The 21,505-nt window shown below is 36.8% G+C and overlaps 1 protein-coding gene across 15 annotated transcripts in view; it reads right to left on the bottom strand.

The window, feature by feature from the left end:
* Positions 1–1,186: 1,186 nt before the first annotated feature.
* The window catches only part of DST (dystonin), a 295,125-nt gene continuing 274,806 nt past the window's right edge, over positions 1,187–21,505 (bottom strand). For 10 of the 15 annotated variants that reach the window (XM_033054020.1, XM_033054006.1, XM_033054009.1 and 7 more), the window contains 14 exons: positions 18,214–18,357; positions 17,185–17,373; positions 16,441–16,570; positions 15,476–15,639; positions 14,989–15,151; positions 13,417–13,571; positions 13,182–13,256; positions 12,317–12,334; positions 9,244–9,361; positions 7,742–7,810; positions 6,776–6,975; positions 6,215–6,325; positions 3,405–3,528; positions 1,187–2,244 (listed from right to left, as the gene is read on the bottom strand). In XM_033054020.1, the coding sequence (XP_032909911.1) occupies positions 1,979–2,244; positions 3,405–3,528; positions 6,215–6,325; positions 6,776–6,975; positions 7,742–7,810; positions 9,244–9,361; positions 12,317–12,334; positions 13,182–13,256; positions 13,417–13,571; positions 14,989–15,151; positions 15,476–15,639; positions 16,441–16,570; positions 17,185–17,373; positions 18,214–18,357 (1,926 nt within the window). In that variant the 3' untranslated portion in view covers positions 1,187–1,978. The remainder of the gene's footprint in view (positions 2,245–3,404; positions 3,529–6,214; positions 6,326–6,775; positions 6,976–7,741; positions 7,811–9,243; positions 9,362–12,316; positions 12,335–13,181; positions 13,257–13,416; positions 13,572–14,988; positions 15,152–15,475; positions 15,640–16,440; positions 16,571–17,184; positions 17,374–18,213; positions 18,358–21,505) is intronic. The other 5 variants (XM_033054008.1, XM_033054013.2, XM_033054014.2 and 2 more) reach the window with 2 other exon arrangements.

Genomic DNA, 21,505 nt, shown 5'->3' with positions numbered 1-21,505 from the left:
AGTAATCTATTTTGTCCATGGGTGTTATCTGGCATTGGATTACTTAGAGGCTGGTCACCCCTCTAATATTTCTATAAAGTTACAATGTAGTCATACAAAAATTCCATGAAGTTGCATAATTAATGAAGCATTAATAAAAGGCGCTTTAAGTAGGTACCAACACTACCTTCTGTGGGTTGCTCTTGGGATTCAAGGTACTGAACTATGTATGTACCCTTGCAAAGCAGTTAGATTTGTCCTCCCGACATCCTTGAACATCAGTCCTGTGGTTGAAAAAACGCACCAAAAACATCCCACCTCTTTCAGTCAAATTATCCATGCAACTGCCTAAATTCTATCCTTTTTCCTGCTTACAAGTAAAGGTATTTCAGCTATTGTGTAAATATTGGAAACTACACAAGGGTGTTGAGGGTTTCAAAAAGTACCAGAGTAGTTCTGATCTATTTTAATGTTCTAAGAAAGCAATCACTGGATGAACAGAAACAACAGGAAAGGTGAAAAATTGAAAGATAAAATAGTGCAGCAGAGACTTATGCTTCAGTAATCAGTAAACACTTGTGCTGATTCCCAAGCCAGGTAGGACCAGTTGATCATGGCTTACTACAAACCTTTGTACAACTCTGTGTTGAAGGAAATCCTGATACAAGTGGATTTTGATAGATTCAATTATCTTTTGAGTATTATTTTGTTTATCTGGCCAAATCCCACCCAAGTCCTTCTGATATCATCAAAGGGCATTTGGAAGTTCTAAGGATTTTGCCACTACTTACCACAGCATCTACCCAGCCATGTTATAGTACTCCCACTTGAAGCTGCACCTTTCTTTCCAGTGAAACTGAACTATTAACCATCCTTTCAATGAATCCATGAATGCCTGGAATGTTTCATTGACTATAATAAAGCAAGTGAATTACTCTCTATGCCTTTCATACAGGGTATATAAATGACACAGTTTAATATAGAGAAAGTAACTGCTGACACACAATAATTACATATAATTTCATATGTTCTGATATGTGCAACTTAGTGTTTTATTAAACAAATACAGTAGCTAACCAAAATCAGATAGCTGATAATGGGAAATAACATTAAAGCCTATGGTAATTATTGGTCATCTGAAATGGCATATGCTCTACAACATAACACAAAAAATTACCTTCCTGTGAAATAAGAAATACAATAGAAATAAAGTTAAGGGACATGTTTATTTCTGAGCTTTCTGCAAGCAAAATTGCTTTGATACAAAATGAGTTCAATGATACAGTGCTACCATCCACTCAAGCAAAAGAAAACCTCACATTTACATGAATGCACTTTATATTGATATTCTTACAGAATAATAGTTCAGATATCCAGAATGTGTCTGGCCTCATTGAAAGCAATGGCACAGAAATGCTGCAAGGTATTGGAATATTATATTATTGGCAAGTGCTTAATTAACTTTGTGAGTTCTCTGAGAGATGCTGTATAAATAAGGGTACTGTGAATGTGTGTTTGTATTCCTTAGTAGTTTGACGTAGATCGTTTAGTGTTTGTTTAGTTAGCTCAAAACGTGTAATTGTGTCTTTTGGCTTTCAGTATTCTCTTTTTCTTTTTTAAAGAAAAATCATGAGGTATCCTTTACTGTTAACTAATGACATAGTGATAGGCCTTTTTCATTGAGGTTGCAGAGACTTACTGTACATTCAGTACACTGTACATTCGGCAATTATTTTTAGTGTACTTTCTACATGTTACTGTGTACAACTGTTAGTTTACATTAGAACTCTTCCCCTTCTCACAGGATATGGCAAAACAAAAAAGAATCTGACAAAAATTATACACATAAAATAAGAAGACAAATACACAAATAAGGCCATCTGCAGAATTAAAAATCCACCTCTTGCGATATTTCACAGTAATTTCTACATAATATTTTACATCTTATGAACTTAAATATTTAATGCAAAAGGATAAGACCTTTATGGAGCCAATCATATTATCTCTTCAAGGACTTGTCCGATTTGCTGGCTAGTGGCCTTCTCTGGGGAGTTGGAATTTTAGAGGGCTTGGCGGATCCTGGCCGAGAACCTGCTCGGGGCGTCGGCCTGCTTGTAGCAGGAACAGTCTCTGACATATCTGAGCACACAGACTGGATTTCTGAAATGTCAAAGTCAGATGCGTCACTGCCTCGGCGGCTGCTTGACCTGCTGCCAGCCTTGCTTCCTGCTCGGCTCCCAGGTCTGCTTGGAGTTCTTCTGGTTTCTAGAAAGAGAGAAGATAACCATGAGGATTAAATGTAAGGACGGAAAACCTGTGCAGGTCTTTCCTCGGTCTTTGGCAACCCCAAAAATTTCCTCAATGCACAAATTAAACTTTACACCTCTACAAGGCAAGCTAACTGATGCTATGTCTCACACTAAAGAAAAGGAAATGCAAGATCAAATGCTGACACATAGTTAAGCCATCACTAGCACATCTCATTAAAAATGCATTATCCTGGCAGCTTTTCTTGACTTCCTAGACAAGCATTGTACCTTCACTCTACAGCCAGAGTCTTTCTTTCCCCTGTCATTTTCTGAGCTATTGGTTGGAAAAAAACAAAAACAGTATCTGGTCTCTCCATGCATTCATGATTTCCAAGTATAGGCATCTTGGAGATGCAAATGAACATCCCAATATTTAAATGTGCTACCCCTCTTTAAAAAAGAAAAAAGTTAAATCCATACAGATGAAAGCTGTAACTAAGCAAGGGCAAAGTATATGTCTTGTCCAACAAAGGGCTGAGAAGATGAGCTCTCAGCAAGCCTGCTGAGTAAAAGCCTGCCCAGACAATGTGCCATGAAGGAAAAAAGCACAACAATTAATCTTAAACAAAAAACAATTAATGTGGTTTTTAATAATTTTCCAATTACTTTTAAACTATTTTTGATCTTCACAAATCTGGTTCCCTGTATTTATGAAGAATACTGTGTTGAAAAGCACAGCTTCACTGCTTTCTATTTTCACATACTGCTTTAAAAATCTCTGTGAGATATTCCATTAATAAAGTAATCTACAGCTGCTCCCTGCAGTTCTTCCAAAAGAAATGGACAGTCATGACTAAGTGACTCCTTTGCTCCATCACAATTGAGAGTAACTTGAATACTGTAAAGACTGGATCCTTTGAGTAAATGCTTCTTCCCTAGTTCCTTGGGCAGATACATTGGAGGTACCACTGTCAAGAGGATTGCAGCCCTGAATTTGCACATCCAGAGCTGAACACGTGAATGGAGGGCCTGAATACGTGCACCCTCAGCAATGGGTAGACAGTACAACTTTTACTTCTTCCCACTCTTCTGACATCTCCCCTGAACCCTAAAATGACCTTAAGTATTCAGGTGGAAAACAAAGCAATTGCTGGATCAATCTCTGAAGACACTCACCTGCAAACTGAGCTCTGACTCTGGTAGCCGCTGTTGACAAAATGCCACTGTCTTCTCCTGAGTGGAAACCCTTCCCTGATAGATACCCTGGCAGCCTGAGTTTACTTCCTTGAATTGGTGTTCCCTATGCAAACCAAAACACAACAAAAACATATTTTAAAACTGAAGATAAGGACTGGAATTAGGGATTACATAGGTTAGAATATGATCGTAATAACAACATTCACTGTGAATCTGAAATACTGGTTTGAGCCTCTATGGGCACTATTCATAATGTGAGTTTTAGAATGTTCCTTTAGCAGGTTTGCATTTGAAGTAGTCCAAATGTAAAACAATAACAAGAACAAAAAATCATTTTACCACTCTGTGTAGCATTTTAGCATCTTTGTGTGAATTTCAATGCATAGGAAGAAAGAAAAAAGCTACATTTTTATAATTAGTCAAGCAGGTAAGATTGGTTGATGGTACATATTGAGATTTCATGTCTGCATAGCTTGACTTTCCACCATTCTGGCTGTAGTTATAGGTGATGAAAGTATTTTTAAAATTGAAACAAGGCTACCAAATTTCAGAAACCTTTTGCTAGGAGGAAAAAAAACCAAGCCAAAACAAGAAAAAACAGGAAAAAAAGGGCATAGGACTAATTTTAAAAGTTCCAGTTGTCAATATACTGCCTTACAGTGTCTCTACTACATATTCTTGCCCTGCCTGCTTTCTAATTTCTGAAATGAGTCTTGATTTACAATCTGCCCCAAATAAGAAAATTTCTTTCACAGCCACAAAAACTGAATCATTAGATCTCAAAATTAATATCATTCACTAAATAAGAGGTGTATGCAAATAAGAAGAAAAACTACCGTATTCACAGTAATTAAATTAACACAAAAATGCTACATAAATATTCAAAAATAAGAACGAACAGTGCAGCAATGAATGCAGTTTGTGGAGTGGCTGGATCCCAGGATCCTGCATTCTGTGCCTTTGATCCCCATGCAATTGTAGGTAGAATTAAATACTGAAAACCAAGATCCAGAGAAGTGCGTTGGAAGGTGCCTTGAGCTAAGAACAGAGCAGAGGCCTGGCAGGATCTTGTCTGGCAGCTACCAGTTCAGACCACTTCTGGAACTTCTGAACAAGAGAGTGCTGAGATGCTACAGAGCAATCTGCTGGCTCTGACAGGGCAGGTCACAATATTTAATTCTCATTAAAGCCAAGTACAGTGCTTGGCATACAGCTAGCCATGCTCTGGGAATCTCTGCTATACAGGCACTGCTTGGGAGGGTAAGGAAAAGGGGAACACTGTTACCTCCACTGAAGCTGCTGCATTCTGGACAAGGCATTGGGATAGACTCACCAGTGCAAAAAATAAAACTAGCCTGTTCTTCAGTTTTGCTCTAAGCCCAAATGCAGTTTACATATAAAATGAATAACCTCTCTCTTGGGCAGTAAATGCTTCAGAACGCCTTAGAAATTCACTGAACCTACCCCACCCTAACCATTCAATTTATAATCTTAAACCACACTGGTTTACATAAAAGAAAACTCACTGAAACTACTGGCAGTTGGAAGAGCAGATAAGAAATACAGTGCCCCCACATGAGATCAGGTCAGCTGCTTTCCTGTCATTGTAATTCAATGAAAATAACACTTTTCCATGTATATAAACCCTTTAATGCACCATCAATTAATCTTTCACTGCAGTTACCAGCTAAGAGATGAAAGAAAATACAGGAATATATTAGAAACTGACAACTGACTAAACTCTGTGCTGTTAATGATTTTAAGCCACAGCCCTGTGTGCTTCCAGTGCTGTACTCACAGACACAACTGCAGTGTGCACAATGACACGCACAGGAGAGAGAAAGAAATTTGTTGAGCATATTTGAGCAAAGCCATGCTGAGGTTATGGAAACTTCACACCAGAAGATGTCACATGAACAGCAATAAGCATCAAAATGCAGATTTGTGGAAAGCAGATACAACAGAGGGGGTGGTAGCACAAGCTTCTCTCCAAGCACTCCATCCAAGCCAGGGCGAGAGTAACTCCCACAAATGACACATCAGTGTGCAGCCTGATCCAGCTGCAATATTTTCACTGACTGTAATTACATTAGAGCAAACACTTTGGCTCCAAGCCTCTTCAAATTTTGGTCATACAGCCTAATTGCCAGCACAATCTTAATTGCTGTATTAGCAATTTCCATGGAAGCCATCCTAGTTTCCTGTTAAGTCATCAAATAGCTATCCTATTAGAGCAATGATTGGTCACTACCCCCCTAAACAAAACTGTCAGTTGTTGTAAAGATTTATGTATCACTGCCAGACTTTTGTGCCATCTTCTTCACAGTGTCTGAGTATTTCTTCATTTAGTGGTTTTGCACTAGAGATCATGATTTATTAATCTTGTGCCTGCAGTTCAGAAACATTGTACTACTTAATGAATTCAAAGTAAACAATTTTATGAAAGAAACCTGCAAAGTGTATTGAATGTTTTATTATTTTTGAAGTACCTTTCCACATTTACTCAACCCATTTGTTCCATACTTTTATGATTTATTAACCATTTCACCTTTAAAAATTAGCTCATTGAGGCTGTATTTTCCTAAAATTGAAAAACATGAAAAATAGAACATTGAGGGGAAAAAAAAGTAAGAAATAATTTGACAAAGGTCGAAAATAAAGACAATGGATAATGCATTAATATACACAGGATGTTGCAGCTCAGAAGCACTGAAACTCTAGTGGCTGTTAGTGAAGTGACAGTTTTAGTGAGGGAAGTCGTTAGACTAGAATTTCTGTCCTTACTGTACCTCTGCAGATGACCCTTGACAGTCTGTGGATTCTGGTGGCTTAGAAGGAGTTGATGTTTTGCTGTTTGTCAACCATGGTTTACCATAGTTGCGTGTTAAATGATGTGTTGTCTGTATGAAACAATGGTAAATCAAAATATGAAGGACAGCAGAGGAAAACAACGTCATGGAGAAGGATACCTGTGCCTTCAAAATCTCAGTAGAAATAAAATCTAAGCAGAAAGAGTTAATGACAAATGTTCTAAAATGAAGAGATGGCAGAATTTATTTTTCAAGTGAAATGAAGAGGTTTTTTGATCTTTTAGAACAGTTCCCAAACTGCCAGTTAGTTCATGTGGCACCACAAATGCAGAAATTCTTCCACTGCCATGTTGCAAACAAACAGTAGAGAAAACACATTGAAAACACTTCTCAGATCCACCCCAGACTATGAAATTAAACGGACAACCTTTTTCTCCATCAGCTAGAGAAAGCACCAATATTACTGGAGCGCGGAAAAACCCAAAAATTCAATCTATATCCCATTTGTTAACCCGTGCAGTTTTGTACGTTTCTCCTTACCTTCGGTGTGCTTGTAGTAACAGCTTGTGGGGCAGCTGCCTGGCCAGCTTGACTGGACAGAGAAGTAGATCTGTTGGGAGAAGCACCTCTTGACGAGGGTCGTGATCTACGGCCCCTTGGTCGGAAAGCTGCCATGCTCTGACTGGCACCATCTGCCAAAATGAATTTTTCACGCAGCTCCACGTTTGTCCTCCCTTTAGCTGCAAAGAGAGATGTTCAATGACTCAGATATGAAAGCTATCACAAGGTGTTTATTGCCCTTTTTGCCATGCCAACTCCAACACATTTTAACAATAAATAAAATGCATTACTATGTAATGCATTTATTTTGGACACAGGAGAGTTATGTGCAGGACTCACTTATTCTAATACTTTATGCCAGCAGGAATGAACCACTGTCAAAGGAAGTCAGCGTGATAATGGAATGCTCAATGTGCTAAATCATTGTTAATCAATCAACTATTAATACATAGACACAACCTGATGGGCAGTTTTGCTAACTCTACAGCTATTCATAATAAATAATACTTGCTTGAATTTTCTAGAAGAAACAGCTAAATACAAATTACAGGAAAGCAGCAAATATATTTATTCAAAACTATGAAGTTATGTAGTTTGGCAACATGCAATGATGAACATAAAACCCAAACTAGGATGAGGCAATTGGTGGCTAAGCACTCAAACACACATACAAACACACATATGAGAGAATGTTCTGCATGAATAAATGGAAGACATGTTAGCATTTAACTGTGTCAGTGTGAATGACAATTGTTTTTGAAACACTCTTCAAGCGTGTCAAAAAAATTAGCTTGCAAAGCACCAGCCCATGTAGGAATATGTTAAGCTAAGTATGATGGGTGAAGCATATAGTTAAAAGTATATATATATATATATTAAAAAAGCGGGAAGGAAATGAAGAGAGAGAAGAAGAGGAGAAGGAGACAAAGAGAGGGGTTTGCCAACCTATAGTAGGCTGAGTGGTAATTGAAGAGTTTGATTCCGAACGTAACATTTTACTCCCGTGATGATGAACTAGAAAAAATGACACAGGACATGGGTCACATTAAAGAAAATCGTTAGCAGGAGAAGAAATCAAGTACAGCAGCTGCATATGCAAGAGACTTGGAGCACCAGGCCAAAAGACAGGACTTGAGCAAAAGCTGTCCCTAATTGCTCTGAGGTAGGTTCTCAAAGGTCTCCTAGGCAAAAAGGAAATGGCATTTGGACAGACTCGACTACAGTCCCAAGTATTCTTGTGTAGCAGCGGTATTTATCTGCTGACATAAAGAAGTAATACAAGCTAAAGTGATTTTATATTAATAGGTGCAGTACTTTTAAAGCTGTTTATGACAACAGTTCTTTGCAAGGTGATTCATCTGAATAAACGAGGAACACTTGGTGGAAAAACAAATTTGCTCGGTGAAGTGGTTTAGGAAAAGTTTGAATCTGTATCACTGACTTCAACCAGACAAAGATTAGGTACAAATGCACAACGTCCAGTGATGTTGATTTTACAGAGTATTCTTACAGGTAATCTTTAGACCCACTGTGTTGACATCTGCTCACATATACCCAAGAAAAAGGGTCCTTCTTTTGTTCCTTTCTATTTCTATTCTTCAAAAGTGCAGAATAGTAGAAAATAAAATGTGCCTCAGAAGATCTGGCTTCATTGAAGTGTTAACTTGGTTAGTACTGTTGTACCCCAAACATTTTTCTCAGGCCTATTGATGGGTAGACTGTTACAATTCATTCCTAGGTTGATGCTGAAAGATACAATACTTTAATATTATCCAATTAATTTATTGGAATTCCTTATTACAGTCCTCAGTCTACAGTCTACAGTGTACTAAGAAAACAGCTCATCTGATGCAATGCCCGGGAGGGCTCAGTGGTAGAGCACTCCCTGCTCCCCTGGAGCACAATGTCCTCCGGACCAGAACACTTTCCACTTGCTTTCTGTAAGGCTCGGGGCTCTACAAATGCTTCTGGGGAAGATGCCAAGGAAAAGACAAGGTTACAAAGGTAGAGACTGAAAGACTGGGAACAGTCACTGGCCAGAGGTTTTTGTGGTGGTGATGGTGGTGTTATTCATCAATTCATTTGCCTTATTTTGACTTACTGTGCTGCTGAGAAGATTTTATTGGACACTTCTGTGTGCTATTTCTGCCAAGTCATACAAGCCACTTACATGCCATAGAGTATATCTGGGCTAAGTTCAGTTCTTGCTTACACCACTGTAACACTGAAGGAACTGAGAAGAAGACACCATAATTTTTCCAGACATACGTCAGTGCAACTGAAGAGGATCTCAACCATGTGATTCAAAGTTCACAAAAATGTGACATTTAGTGAGATGATGTTTACAACAACTGGCATTTTGTACAACTCAATCTCCATCTTGAGACAGTGAATGGTGACTGCATCCAAATAATATGCTGCAAGTCTTTAACAGCTCTGTTACATACCACGGCAAGGATCATTTTTCACTAAGAACTCATCAAGTGCCATCCAGCCACCTCCAACACGGACCATGACCGTACTTCTTAGGATACGAACAAGGCGCAGTTGTTGAGAGTCACCAAACTGCAATAAAAATCAAACAACAGTCTGAGGTTCTCAGGCATTCAGATGCAGTTCAACACTGATAGATTAAAAAAAATCAGACTTTTAAAAAAGTTGATTTTTATATTTAATTATTAGTAAATGCTAAAATAAATCAATTTGTTTACGCAGATTATTAAAGCTGTTAAGATTTCAAATCAGATGGCACTGCATTAATCAAAAGAAGATGGCAGGATTGTAAGAAAGAAACTCAGGTTTAATTTTATGCTCGATTCTCAAATGTCTGAGGTCATAAAAGAAGCAAAATTAGTAGTACATTATTTAATTGGTTACAGTCTGCTTTTGTGCAAATTAATGAAGACCTATTTGCATTATTTCACTGGTGAAATCTTAAGCAAACACTTCTGCAACAGTCTTGATTTTTAATGTTGTCAGCTGAAAGGAAGGCAGCATCACTTCAAACAATCAGTATAATCTGGAAATTCAAGGTGTTATGAGTGGTTGCACAGTTCTATCAAATGATTCATCTATGGGAATATTTTCAAGCATAGCCCTACAGTACTTATACTGCTTACCTACAGCAAGGTGCATGTGGGGAATGGAACATTAAAGAAGCAATGAATGATTAATAACTATCATTATGTTTGTCATTCCTCTGTCTACACATCAAGGTTCTTCACAATTCAGGGATACAAAACAATCTGTTTCATACTAAGTTCTTGAATGAGTCCATTCTTCCTTTGGGCTGATGGCCAGGCCTAATGCACATTTTGCTCTTGAAACCTGTGTAACAAAACTTGTACGCAGTACCTTCACTCAAATTTAGATCAAAGAAAGCATGACCAAAATGTGGATCTTACTATCTTAAGAAAACTAACCAGAAGAATTCAGTACTTTTGAGCCAGCACTCCTAAAATATTTTGATACCAGATCACCAGGCCAAGTGCAGTGCAACCTCACACAAGCATGCAGAGCACTCAGTAAAACCAATGGGAGTTGAATGCCCCTCTTTGGGACAATCTCTGAACCCTGGAGAAGGCTGGCCATAATTCAGCTGTACCTGCTTGCTCCAGTGAGGGGACTGAACAAACCACACAACAAACGTGATCCCTACTTGTTAGATGACTTTAGTTGTTTGGTACTATTCAAGCCAAGAAGAGAGAATAAGTTTAAAGGAATATTACTTTTAGGAACCAAATAAAAGCAAAGCTTGCTTCTTAATTCAATAATAAATTGTATTTGTTATAAGCAAGAACATTCACATGAGCATTATTTCTAAGAGTTTTATAATAATGCATTCAATATGTGCCAAACAAAGAACCATTTTATGTATGTAGATCAAATTTTTTTTTAAGAAAAACACATCCAAATTAATACTGTTTATTTTCATTGGCTTGTTCCTAACAAATTTTTTTCTAGTGATTCTGAAGATAGCATCTTTCTTCTTTTCTTTATTTTTTTTCTCCATCACAGCCTAATTAGTCAGTTAGACCCCATCAGGCAACTACACCAAGGGTCGAATACAGTGTGCTTGGGAAACTGCTCACCTAGCTGAGGTTGATTCAGAAAGTGGGGCTGGCAAGTAACACAGTAACACAATAGTATCTATCTATCTATTGCTGCATTTCTTATGGTAACTCAGTTGATTTCTTCCTAAAATAGCCTGGATACCAACTTTCTTTAAACACTATTTAACATTATTTCAAATAACCAGAGGTAAAAACATAAAGGAGTTTAAGCTACAAAAGGCCTGTTTTTGACAATAGCCTGTAGGTGCCCTTCTGCGTCACTAAGAGTTTCTCAAGAAATGCTCTATGTTTCCCAGGTCTGAGAGTACAGATGACAGATGAGAGGATTAACATAATTTCAAACAGCTCTTTCAAAAAGAGACTTGTTCTATATGTGGAAAATATTTTAAACAATTACTTAGACATATTGCTTGAGGCACATGGCAAGATTATCCACTGCTCTATGCTTTCTTCTATAGTTCAACAGGCTCTGCTAATAAACAAGAGTGCACCCACATTTTCAGCATCTTGAGATTTAAAATGGCTACTGCTGTTGATGCTAGCATTTTCCAGAATGGATTACATCCCTTATTGCCTTTTAAAAGTATAAGACTAACAGTATCTGATACCTGGTTTGCATAAGGTGTTTCCATTCTTACTGGGCAGATAGGATTTAGCAATTCAGGAAGCTGTGTAGCACAGGAGTAAGTGCTGGGTAGTGTTTCCTCCTGAGGAGGACTCACCAGTGACCCAGCTAACACAAAGGATTCTTAAACACAGCTCCAGAACATCAGAGACTTGCCATAGCTCCTTGAAAACACTATGAGAGAGGGATTAGTCTAAATGGGAACACCAATTTTGCCTATTTCCAAAATACGTATTTAAAGATTGACTTAGTACATAAAATAATAACTATATGTAGGTTCTTAATCAGTCAGCTTGATTGTGTAGAGACTGTACCTTTTTTTTGCAAAGATGAAAGTATTTTTTGTGCAATTTGCAATAAATAAGTGATAAGACACTGTGATCTGTTTGCCATGATTAGCCTTTAATCAAATAGGCGAAAAAAGACATTATAGGATTTTGAAGGATTCAACTATAAAACTGATTAGATAATTGTAATCTCTACAATTGCAGTTTAAATGCTCAAGATTTTTTGCTATGGGAATTGCTGCTGACCATTATCTGGTTCCTTTAAAAGTAATCTCCTTAATGAGGAAAATGACCAAAGAAAGCAGGTGAGGGATTGTAGATGAGGGATCCTGAGACAAGGAATGCTCCATAGCATTTAAAGAAATACCACAGCTGACCAGCAATGAATTAGCTGAAAATTAAAGGATGGCAAGAAGACTGACCATTGCAAGCTTAAATCACTATGCGTTAGGAAAAATTAAAAAAAAAAAAAAAAAGAAAGAGAGAGAGAAAAAAAAGGAAAAAAAAATTCATAACACATTCCACTGGTTTATACCTGATTTCCCAGGAAGAACTGATAAGAAATGAAAAATGGAAGAAAGACACGATTAGTTTACAGGAAATTCTCTACATGACCTAGAACACATGCAAACTAACACATTAGACATTCTAAATAAAGTATCTACTTGAAAGATGAGCAGGTAGCTAGCCATCCAGAGACTGAATATTGGAAAATATTCAAGGCCTTTGTTTCTTTCCCATTGCTGTTTCTGTGGTCTCTTAAAATCTACAAGTACTTATTAATCTCTCTCAGCCAAATACTGCATATTTCACCTCAAATTGTTCTGGTTATTGAATCCAGGGGTAGTAGATCTTTTTCTACTGTGTGATATTTATTTTTCCGTGATCTAGAATAATTCTGCAGGTATCTAACACTTTGCTTATGCTTCAGAAGTATGTGTGTTCCAGTAAAATGACAAAAGAATGCAAAAATGATTGAATACACTTTGGTAAAAGATTTTTGAAGTACAACACAACAACACAAGAAAATACTAGTCAGTGTTTTTATGAAACTAATAGAAAATCAGCTACTTAAACACTTAAGGTATCCAGGCAGAAAGACCAGCTTTTGAGCATATACTGCATGTATGTATGCATGTGTATAGATGTGTGCAGTTAACTCTTAAAAACTCCTATGACTGAAAACAGCTTCAACAGTTTAAATGAAAATAAATACAAGCATCAGCAATTTTACATACTTTTAGTCTATATGTTCTAACAAGAAAAAAAAAATTTAGACAATCTTAAAGAAAATGTAAAATTGTCATACAAGATTCTTGTGAATTCATATAGCCTAATTCCTTGTGTAAACCATGTCATATGAAGAAAGCTGAAAGAACTGAGGTCCTTAAAAGACTTACCCTGTACTTGTTATCCCCAATCTGTTCCACTTGAAACCGTTTCGCACATTTACATTTTGCTACCTGCCTTGTAACCTGCAAAAAACCACAACAGGATAAGTACTTTAAATATCACATTTCTAATGATTTGTGTACCTAGTAAACTTCAAATTAAATAGGAGTGAAAATAAAGTGAATTATTATAGAATGTGTCTCCAGTAGAAAAGAATGCAACCTAAGAAAGCAGAGAATGTACCTCATCTTCAATTTTGTCAGCATCTGTGAGAGGCTTGTATGCATCCTTGTTTGGATGAAGAGCTGCTACAAATTCATAGTAGTCAATATATCCATCACCATCTCTATCAAAAATGTCAGCAACAGCACTCATTTCAAGTCGGCTTGTAGGGAACTCTGCAGGACAAAGACAAAACCACAAATTTTTTCACTTTTCATTCCCATTACAATGGGAGGCTTTATCATAAATATTAGAAGGTGATTGGGCATTTGGTGACAGATACTGCTTATCAAAAAAATAAGGACATTCAAACAAGTGAAAAAACCCAATCTGAATCTCCAGTGTTACCCAGATATTGGATTAAAATGAGTACCATAGCGTGGCTTGAGGACAGAAACAAAAGCAAGGGCACAGAATAAACTGAAAAGTATGTTTAGGGGAGGATGTTATAATTTTGACCTTCAAAGTGCATAAAATACCAGAAATTAACAAGATAAAAAGTTAGTGAGGAAAGGTCAAGCAAGCACTTCTGTGCTGATTAAATCTGGAATACAAAGCCTTCTTAATGCAGATCCATGCATGGTGTTTCATTGAGTCCTTCTTTAGATCAAGTTCACAGCAGCACAGTATTAACCCACACAGATTCTCAATGAAATGGTCAAAGAAAACTTCAAGGTGATGAACAGGGATTGTATCAGGAGTGTTTGGTGCTCATAATAAATTGATACTGAGTTTAAAAAGTAAACTATTTAACCTCCTGGTGGCATTAGGTTTTTTCACGAATTTTTAACAATTCAAGCAAAACAGCAATATTCACATATAGTGATCTTTTACTGCAATTCCTAAAGCAGGGGGAAAATATACAGAGTACAGTATTTTTCTATTGAGTCACACTAAAACGCAATGCTACAAGCAGCCCAATTCCAAATGAATCATTACTGTTCAAAACAAAAGTCTCTATGTTATGAGTCTGTTCCTAAAAGGAAATATGATCATATATGTGATGTGGGAGACTTACATTATCACCCTACCTAAGAAATACTGATCCACCAGGAAAGCTCAGAAAATTCCTTTCTAGCTTGATTGCTTGGAATTTTAAGCCTTATTATATGAATATTGCCATGGCCCATGAAAACATTGTTTTCAAAAATTACAGTTTCCTTCTGTAATTGAAACTATTCCATGTAAGTTCTTTACTTAAAATCATATGACCCTATGAACAGATTTTGAAAACCATCTATAGGTTACATATGGTACTTTTTACTATTATGAGTAATCAATCAAAAGTAATTGTTGAAGTAACTGGAGTACTTATAGCAATGACAATCTGAGTTCAGTAAACCAGCAAACTACTAATTAGACAATAATATAAATGTGAGACTTGTAACCTGATTCACAATGTAAAACAACTAGAAAGAGTTTCTAGTATCTAGAAATATTTTCAAATAAAATAGTTATAATAATAATTAATAAATTCAAAAAGGAAATCTGTGACCTCCTAACACAATAAAATGCATAAGTCACACTATCTAGACAGTAAGACTTCATGAATGTTTGTTCCAAGTTCAACAGTACGTTAATTTTAAAACTTACTTGAAGAAAGAATTCCATCGATAAATTCCTGTCTTGTAATCTTTCCATCCTGATCTTTATCAATCCTCCTAAAGAAATCCATCACGCGAGACTTCTTATGGTTCATCCAGCGCATGTATTTTTTCCTCCAAATATCAAAATCAAAATTGGCAAATTCTCTCAGCTTAATAAAAAACAGAAAGAACTTTTTTTTCAGCCGAACTCTATCAATCTAGAACATCAATGCAATAGATACCGTCTGCATTTTGTTGAATAATTGATTCTTTGAGGACCTACGCAAGCATTTTAAATATCTCAACTCTCCTCATTTAAAATGACAATGACAGCTTTTAAAGCACATTAAAGCATGTGTATCACAGTATTTTCAGCTGGCTGTGTCATACAATATAATGCAATAAATATGGAAGTTGTTCACAGTATTGGAATTTAATCTAGGGTAAAGAGAATTATGCAAAATTATGTATATTCTGTACAGTGCTTTTCTGACCTCTTCAAGTCTGTCCAAAGCATCGTTAAGTTTTCTCCTTCTTTCCAAGGCCAGAAGCCAAACTTGCTGCCATTTGCTGACTAAAAGGTTTACCCGTGGATTCTTGGTTTCAATTTGTGCCTGGGCTGCTGATGGATAAATGCCCGGCGTTGGGGAACGCTTTCCTGTTAAAACATGATAAAATGCATAAGGCTTACCCAGTTCAAACAAAACAAATGTTCACATGAAATGCACTTGACCCTCCTAAAATTATTCCTTCCTGACCCAAATAAGGATGTCATATCCCAAGATGATTCAATATACAGGGGTTTTTTTTCCTTTTTTTTACCATTGCTGGGGAACAATCCAATGGTGGTTATCTAGCCAGAAGCAGCTGGTGAGGGCTCCACTAGTCAAGCTGCACAGCTGAAATTAAATCTTCGTAAATCTCTCAGAGTTGCAAAGTAAACAACCTCATTTTAGAAGCAGGTTCCATGTATGGGTAAGTATAAAATACAATGGGTAAGTATTTCTAAAAATACAAAAAACAATTTCCTCACTTGATGATTCACTTTCCATTCAGCTTCACTGAATACACTTCTAACTGGATTAATATAATTTTATAGACAGTAAGAGCACCATTTTGTCTCTATATCTCTCTGTGTAGTTGTCTGCACTTTCAGATAATGGAAGATTTGCAAAGACTCAGCATGTACTTGTTAATGGAAGTTTAAGGGCACAGGAAAGGCTGCACTCTTTAAAAATAGCTATTTCATGAAGATTAGTACAAAATGTAAAAAATGCTGCTCTGAGAAATTTCATGACAATTTATAAAAAAAAGAGAGATAATTAGGAAAGATGGCCAAGAGAATTTTACACTCTTTCACCAGAAATTAATCAAACCTATTAGATTATTAGCAATCTGTAAAACTTTATAGATAGAGAAATGGTATGTGAGACACACCCCAAAACAGGCTGTTACTTACTTCCTGCTCTCCCCTTATCAAGGACAGGAATATGAGATTGTACTGGAGAGGGTTCAAGTGCTTTCCTTTTATAGGTCTTTGTAACTTTATCCACATCGGGCTGTTTTCTGGTCATTTCTTCCATGAATGTCTGTAATCAGATAGAGGGGATCTTAAGTAACAATACACAAAAGTAACCAGAGGAATGAAAAACATACACAATAGCAAAACACAAAGTTAAAAAGAAACACACAGAAAGACACTTACAATGCCAGCCTCACAATACAGACATTGATAAATATTTTATAGGTAAGAAAAATCAGCAATATAAGCTTTTAAGATCACTATGGCCTGGCTGTTAAAAGAAGGCTAAATCTCAAACCCAATCTGTCAAACTCCTTTATTAACTTTATATGGTGAGGTGATAGAGAACAGACTTTTGCCTCCAAGATGCTGCTGTTCAGACTGCAGTTCACAGAAGTGAGGCAGCTCTGGTGTGTAAACTGAGGTAAGTGAATGAGCATTCACGACACCAGCAGCTCCCTCTGGTACTTCATAAACCTAGTTTTGATATTTAATCAGTAAAGCCACACTGCAGCACTATCATACATTTCATGTGGGTTTTCTTGTATCCCTAGTATTATCCTTGCTTGTATTTAATTATTATAAGAAAGAATAGCAAAGGAGATTTGCACTTGATGGCGCGGCAGCCTAGCTGAGATGTGAGCCCCGTGTGAGTGACACATGCCACTTAACAATCCTTACCTGATGTTCAGCTATAAGCGCTTTAACTTCCTCAATCTCCTGGGGGATAACCTCTTTATCTTTCTCAGTTAGTGTCGTCTCTGCCCACTGCAACCAGGACAGCAAGGCTTCCAGCAGCTCCTGGTTAGCAATAAGTCCAGCCAGAGCTCCTGCCAGTCTCTGTTGATGCTGTTTAGCCCATGCTAAGACCTTGACAAAGGAACCAGTACGTGAGTATGTGCACATCTGAAACTCTTCACAATGTATTTAAAATTGTTCTGCTAACTGTAAACCCAGAGCTACTTCTTAGGTCTACTGATGTTTGAATACCAAAGCTGTTACACGCAGAGGCTGATCACTAATAGTAGCTAAGTAACTAGAATGTCTAGTCCAACACATTTCTTCCACAGATATTCAGGATTAGGCGCTGCTAAACACAGTAACTAGCACATTCAGGCAACATATTAAGAATTTTAACTATATGTGTGTGTTAGTGAATCGCACAGGATTTGGTGTGAGTTTTCTTCCTGAGCACTCCTGAAGCCATATTTTGCTATCACTAGCATTTTTTTTTTTTTTCTTTAAGCTTAATATAAAACAGAAAATATCACCTTAACAGCTGAGGGTACAACCTACCTGTAGCCACTTAAATCATTTAGGTATCGCCCAGATTAAGAAGATGTTGGACTGAAATCCTCTCTAAAGTAATCAGAAAATCCCTCACATTTGCCCTCTTATTTTATTTCCTTTGTAACTTTTCAAGTTCACCCTAGAAACTATTGGTTTTCCTCATTTGGGAAGTGTCAGACAGTATTTCCTTTAATACATACAAACAAAAGCTTGACCATCTGCTTTAGCTCTTAAAGCCCTGTACGTTTTGAAAGAAAGCCTAAGGAAGCACTGTATTCACATCCATCACCATGGGTATTTTAAATGTTTAGTTCTCAACAGCTGGATCATTTCCTCACAGTGTAACTACCATGTTAGTTGTCAGCTATGTTCTAATTGAAGATGGACTGCTGCAATGACGATGGTTCAACATACACTGACCTCTTCAAACCTGGCTCTGATGATTGTAATCCAGTGCTTAATGGTGGTGATGGAGTCTGGGTGGCAGATAGCCAGAATAGCTTCTCCCATATCTGTTGCTTTATTCAGTTCTGCCTTTTTCTCTTCCAGTTTCTTCATAAATTCCTAAAACAGAGGTTATATAATAGAATAATATTATATATAAAATATAATTTTAATTAGATGCTGACAATTTGCAAGAGAAATCTGAGTGCATAATCTGGAAGGCCATGAGCCTCTTGACAGCTCAAGCAGATTCAACTTGCAAGAGGAAAACTTCACTTGTAGGAGAAAAGCTTAAACTGTTTAAAAAGTCTGCTCCACATAAAAGACTTAACAAAGTTCTAACACCTTATCCCAGCTTGCCTCTCCTTAGAAGCTCACCATGCTCTAAATCTAAATCTAAAGATGCATGCCCTTATTTAAAAAAAAGGAAAATCACAGCATTCAGAAATGCTGCAAACCAGATATATGGTGGTTAGAATCACTATGGGCAACATTTCAATGACTTGGATTGTCAGTTACAGTAATTCTTCATAATAAACTATCAAGCTCCTACCAGAGGCTGGAAATGTCCAACTATAATTGCATGCTCAGACAAGATGACAGAGTTCAGGAGCAGCTATACTAAACTAACACAAATGTGACGACTCAGCAGCTGAGGGGGAGAGGCACAGCATGTGGGAAAAATCTCGTAAAAGCAAAAGGATGTTTACAGCTTTAGGCATCCAAGCTCATAGTTATTGGTATTCCTATGATAGCAGCACCAGAAATGGATGTGGGGGAGAAACAACAGTAAGAAAAAGCAACTGAAAGAAGGACTTTTCCCATCCTTTCTATAGCTTGCATTTATTTTATTTTTTTTCCCCTTTCCCTTTAATTTTTGGTTAATCATTACTATTTCAATGGTTTTACTTTTCTGCTGAAATATTATGCAACTCTGTGTGCCTCTGTGAGCATCCTTAACTGGAACTGCTAATATCTCTCAGTGTTTAGTGGAAATTTTTTTATACTTTAACATCTTTAATTAGGCTATAAAATAGAACTATGCCTCTGAAATCTTAACTCTTCCTTTCTCTGGCCATAAATCCATTTATTTTGGATTAAAGATTAAATTAAAGATGAGCCAAGTCAGATCCTAGTCAATTCAAAATCACCAAAACATTGTAAAAATAGGTTCTTCAACAACTCATAATGACATTATCCTGTGTCTTTACAAAGTTAAGTATAAAGTTATTATGAAATAAAATGTAACAGACATAATCTCTTCTACATTGTTCTGGAATCCTGGAGTATGAAGGCTCTATATTTAAATGTATTTGTTGCAAATTAATTTTGATTTAAGCTTTAATTATTGCCAGAGTTTACGACCCAAATCGTAATACCAACCTTCTCTCACAAAAACGCATGCATCCTTGCAATATTTCAGTTCAATGTGGTTTTGGAAAAGCTGAATTGGATTATAATGAGAGATTACCAAAACAAAACAGAGACAGGTGGAAAATGGGCAAAAAACCCCCATTGTGTTCCCCTGCTTAGCTGTACTAGAGTATTTCAAGAATTAAATCTATGACGCACAACCCACAGTGTATTAAACTCCCACTAATTGTATTGAACTCTGGGGCAAAGCAGTGACAGACTCATTTACAAAAGAGGAAATGGGATGCTTTCATTGAGCAATGTAGTGCATTAACCCACTACATCTCTCAGTCCCCAGTGAGGCAAACAAGTGACAAATATCTCTCTGACTCAGACAGCAGAACTCACTAAATCATGTGCAGTATTCAAGAGAAAAATCAGAAATGGGCATAAAGATGGAGCATTTGGAGAAAATACTGTCTGAAGAAAACATTTTTACATGCAGCTGAATACAAATGCAATAAAATTATTTTACAAAAATAGTGGCAAAAGGATGATACATTTCATATTTATGTAATAATTTCAGTCATACATTTTTAGTCTAGTATGCAGCATTATAATGCATACATGGTATTTAAAAGTAATATATATTACTTATTCCCTTATTTTCTTTTTGTCTTTCTGAAAGCTAATGTTATAAGCTTAAAAGGAAAGATGACCTATGTGAGAAGGATTGTGTGAGTGGTAAAACTGTAGTGCCATAATCTTTTTTAGCTTGACAATTCCTCTATTTCTATTGTTTGCCCTTTAAGAGAAAAATGTGGTTGGGAGAGCACCTCCTAAAGCCAACTAAAAAAATTTAAGTACAGTATGGCCACATCTAACACCGAGATTGGTTGTGTTCAGTTAGCTATCATCCTTCCCAGCTGGACAGGCTTTCTCAGAGACGAACTGCTTTGAGATTCCAAGTTATGCTTCAGCTTTGGCAGCACAAATCTTGAACTTAGTACAGAAATATTTTGCTAATCCATCTACAGTGTGGAGGAAGACATTTAAAATTCTATTTTCTAATTATTTCAGTGGACCTAAGATTTCACCCAGTTCTCTTCTGTGTAGTCAGAAGATTAAAAAAATCAAATGAAAGGGAACTGGTGAAGTACATGTGGAGAAACAGCAGCTAAAAGACATTTCATTGAACAAAGACATTAGGTGGCTGCTGCCCACATTAGTCAACACACTGTGAGGTTGCTGTATCAGCACTCACTGATAATATACACATTTGATGCATGCACTCAGTTCCTAGGGCCCTAAATTAAAATTGAAAACTGTTTCAAAACATTGCATTTTAAGGACATTGAAAATCCCTCAGTTTAGAGCCATTTAATAGCCCTATCTTGCATGTACTCCTCTGCATAATAGTATTAGCAAACTCAATTTAAATAGGATGCTTTTCCAATCTCCATTTCATAAATTTTGCTTTAACTTTCTTCAGAGCAATGATGAACATATCCAGAACTTACAATTTGTTCTATAACACTGAGGGCACTACACCTCTGGTATTATTTTGTGTGGGCTGAGTATTACCCCTGATATTATTTTGTGTACATTTGTGGCCTTCTATTTAGAGAGTGAAAATTTCACCTTTATGATCCTTACTTGCCAATTTCTCATTTCATTACTGCACAGTAATTTACTACCTGCAGTAGCTATGCCACTGCAATATGACAGTAGCCAATGCATGTGAAGCACGACAGCATGCTGTTTCACCATGACAAAAGGTTCATGGATGATAATCTCATTCTGCTGACATTTACAAATGGCCTTGCAAGAAGAGTTTATGCCATTTATGTCAATGGTGCTACGGAGACAGACACAGTTATGCTACTGTAGCGGTCTGTGTGGTAATTACTGGCAT

Source organism: Catharus ustulatus, chromosome 3 (assembly GCF_009819885.2).
Source record: "Catharus ustulatus isolate bCatUst1 chromosome 3, bCatUst1.pri.v2, whole genome shotgun sequence".
Classification (NCBI taxonomy): Eukaryota; Metazoa; Chordata; class Aves; order Passeriformes; family Turdidae; genus Catharus; species Catharus ustulatus.
Note: the sequence above shows the minus strand (reverse complement) of the source record. Positions and strands in the feature narration are given on the sequence as shown.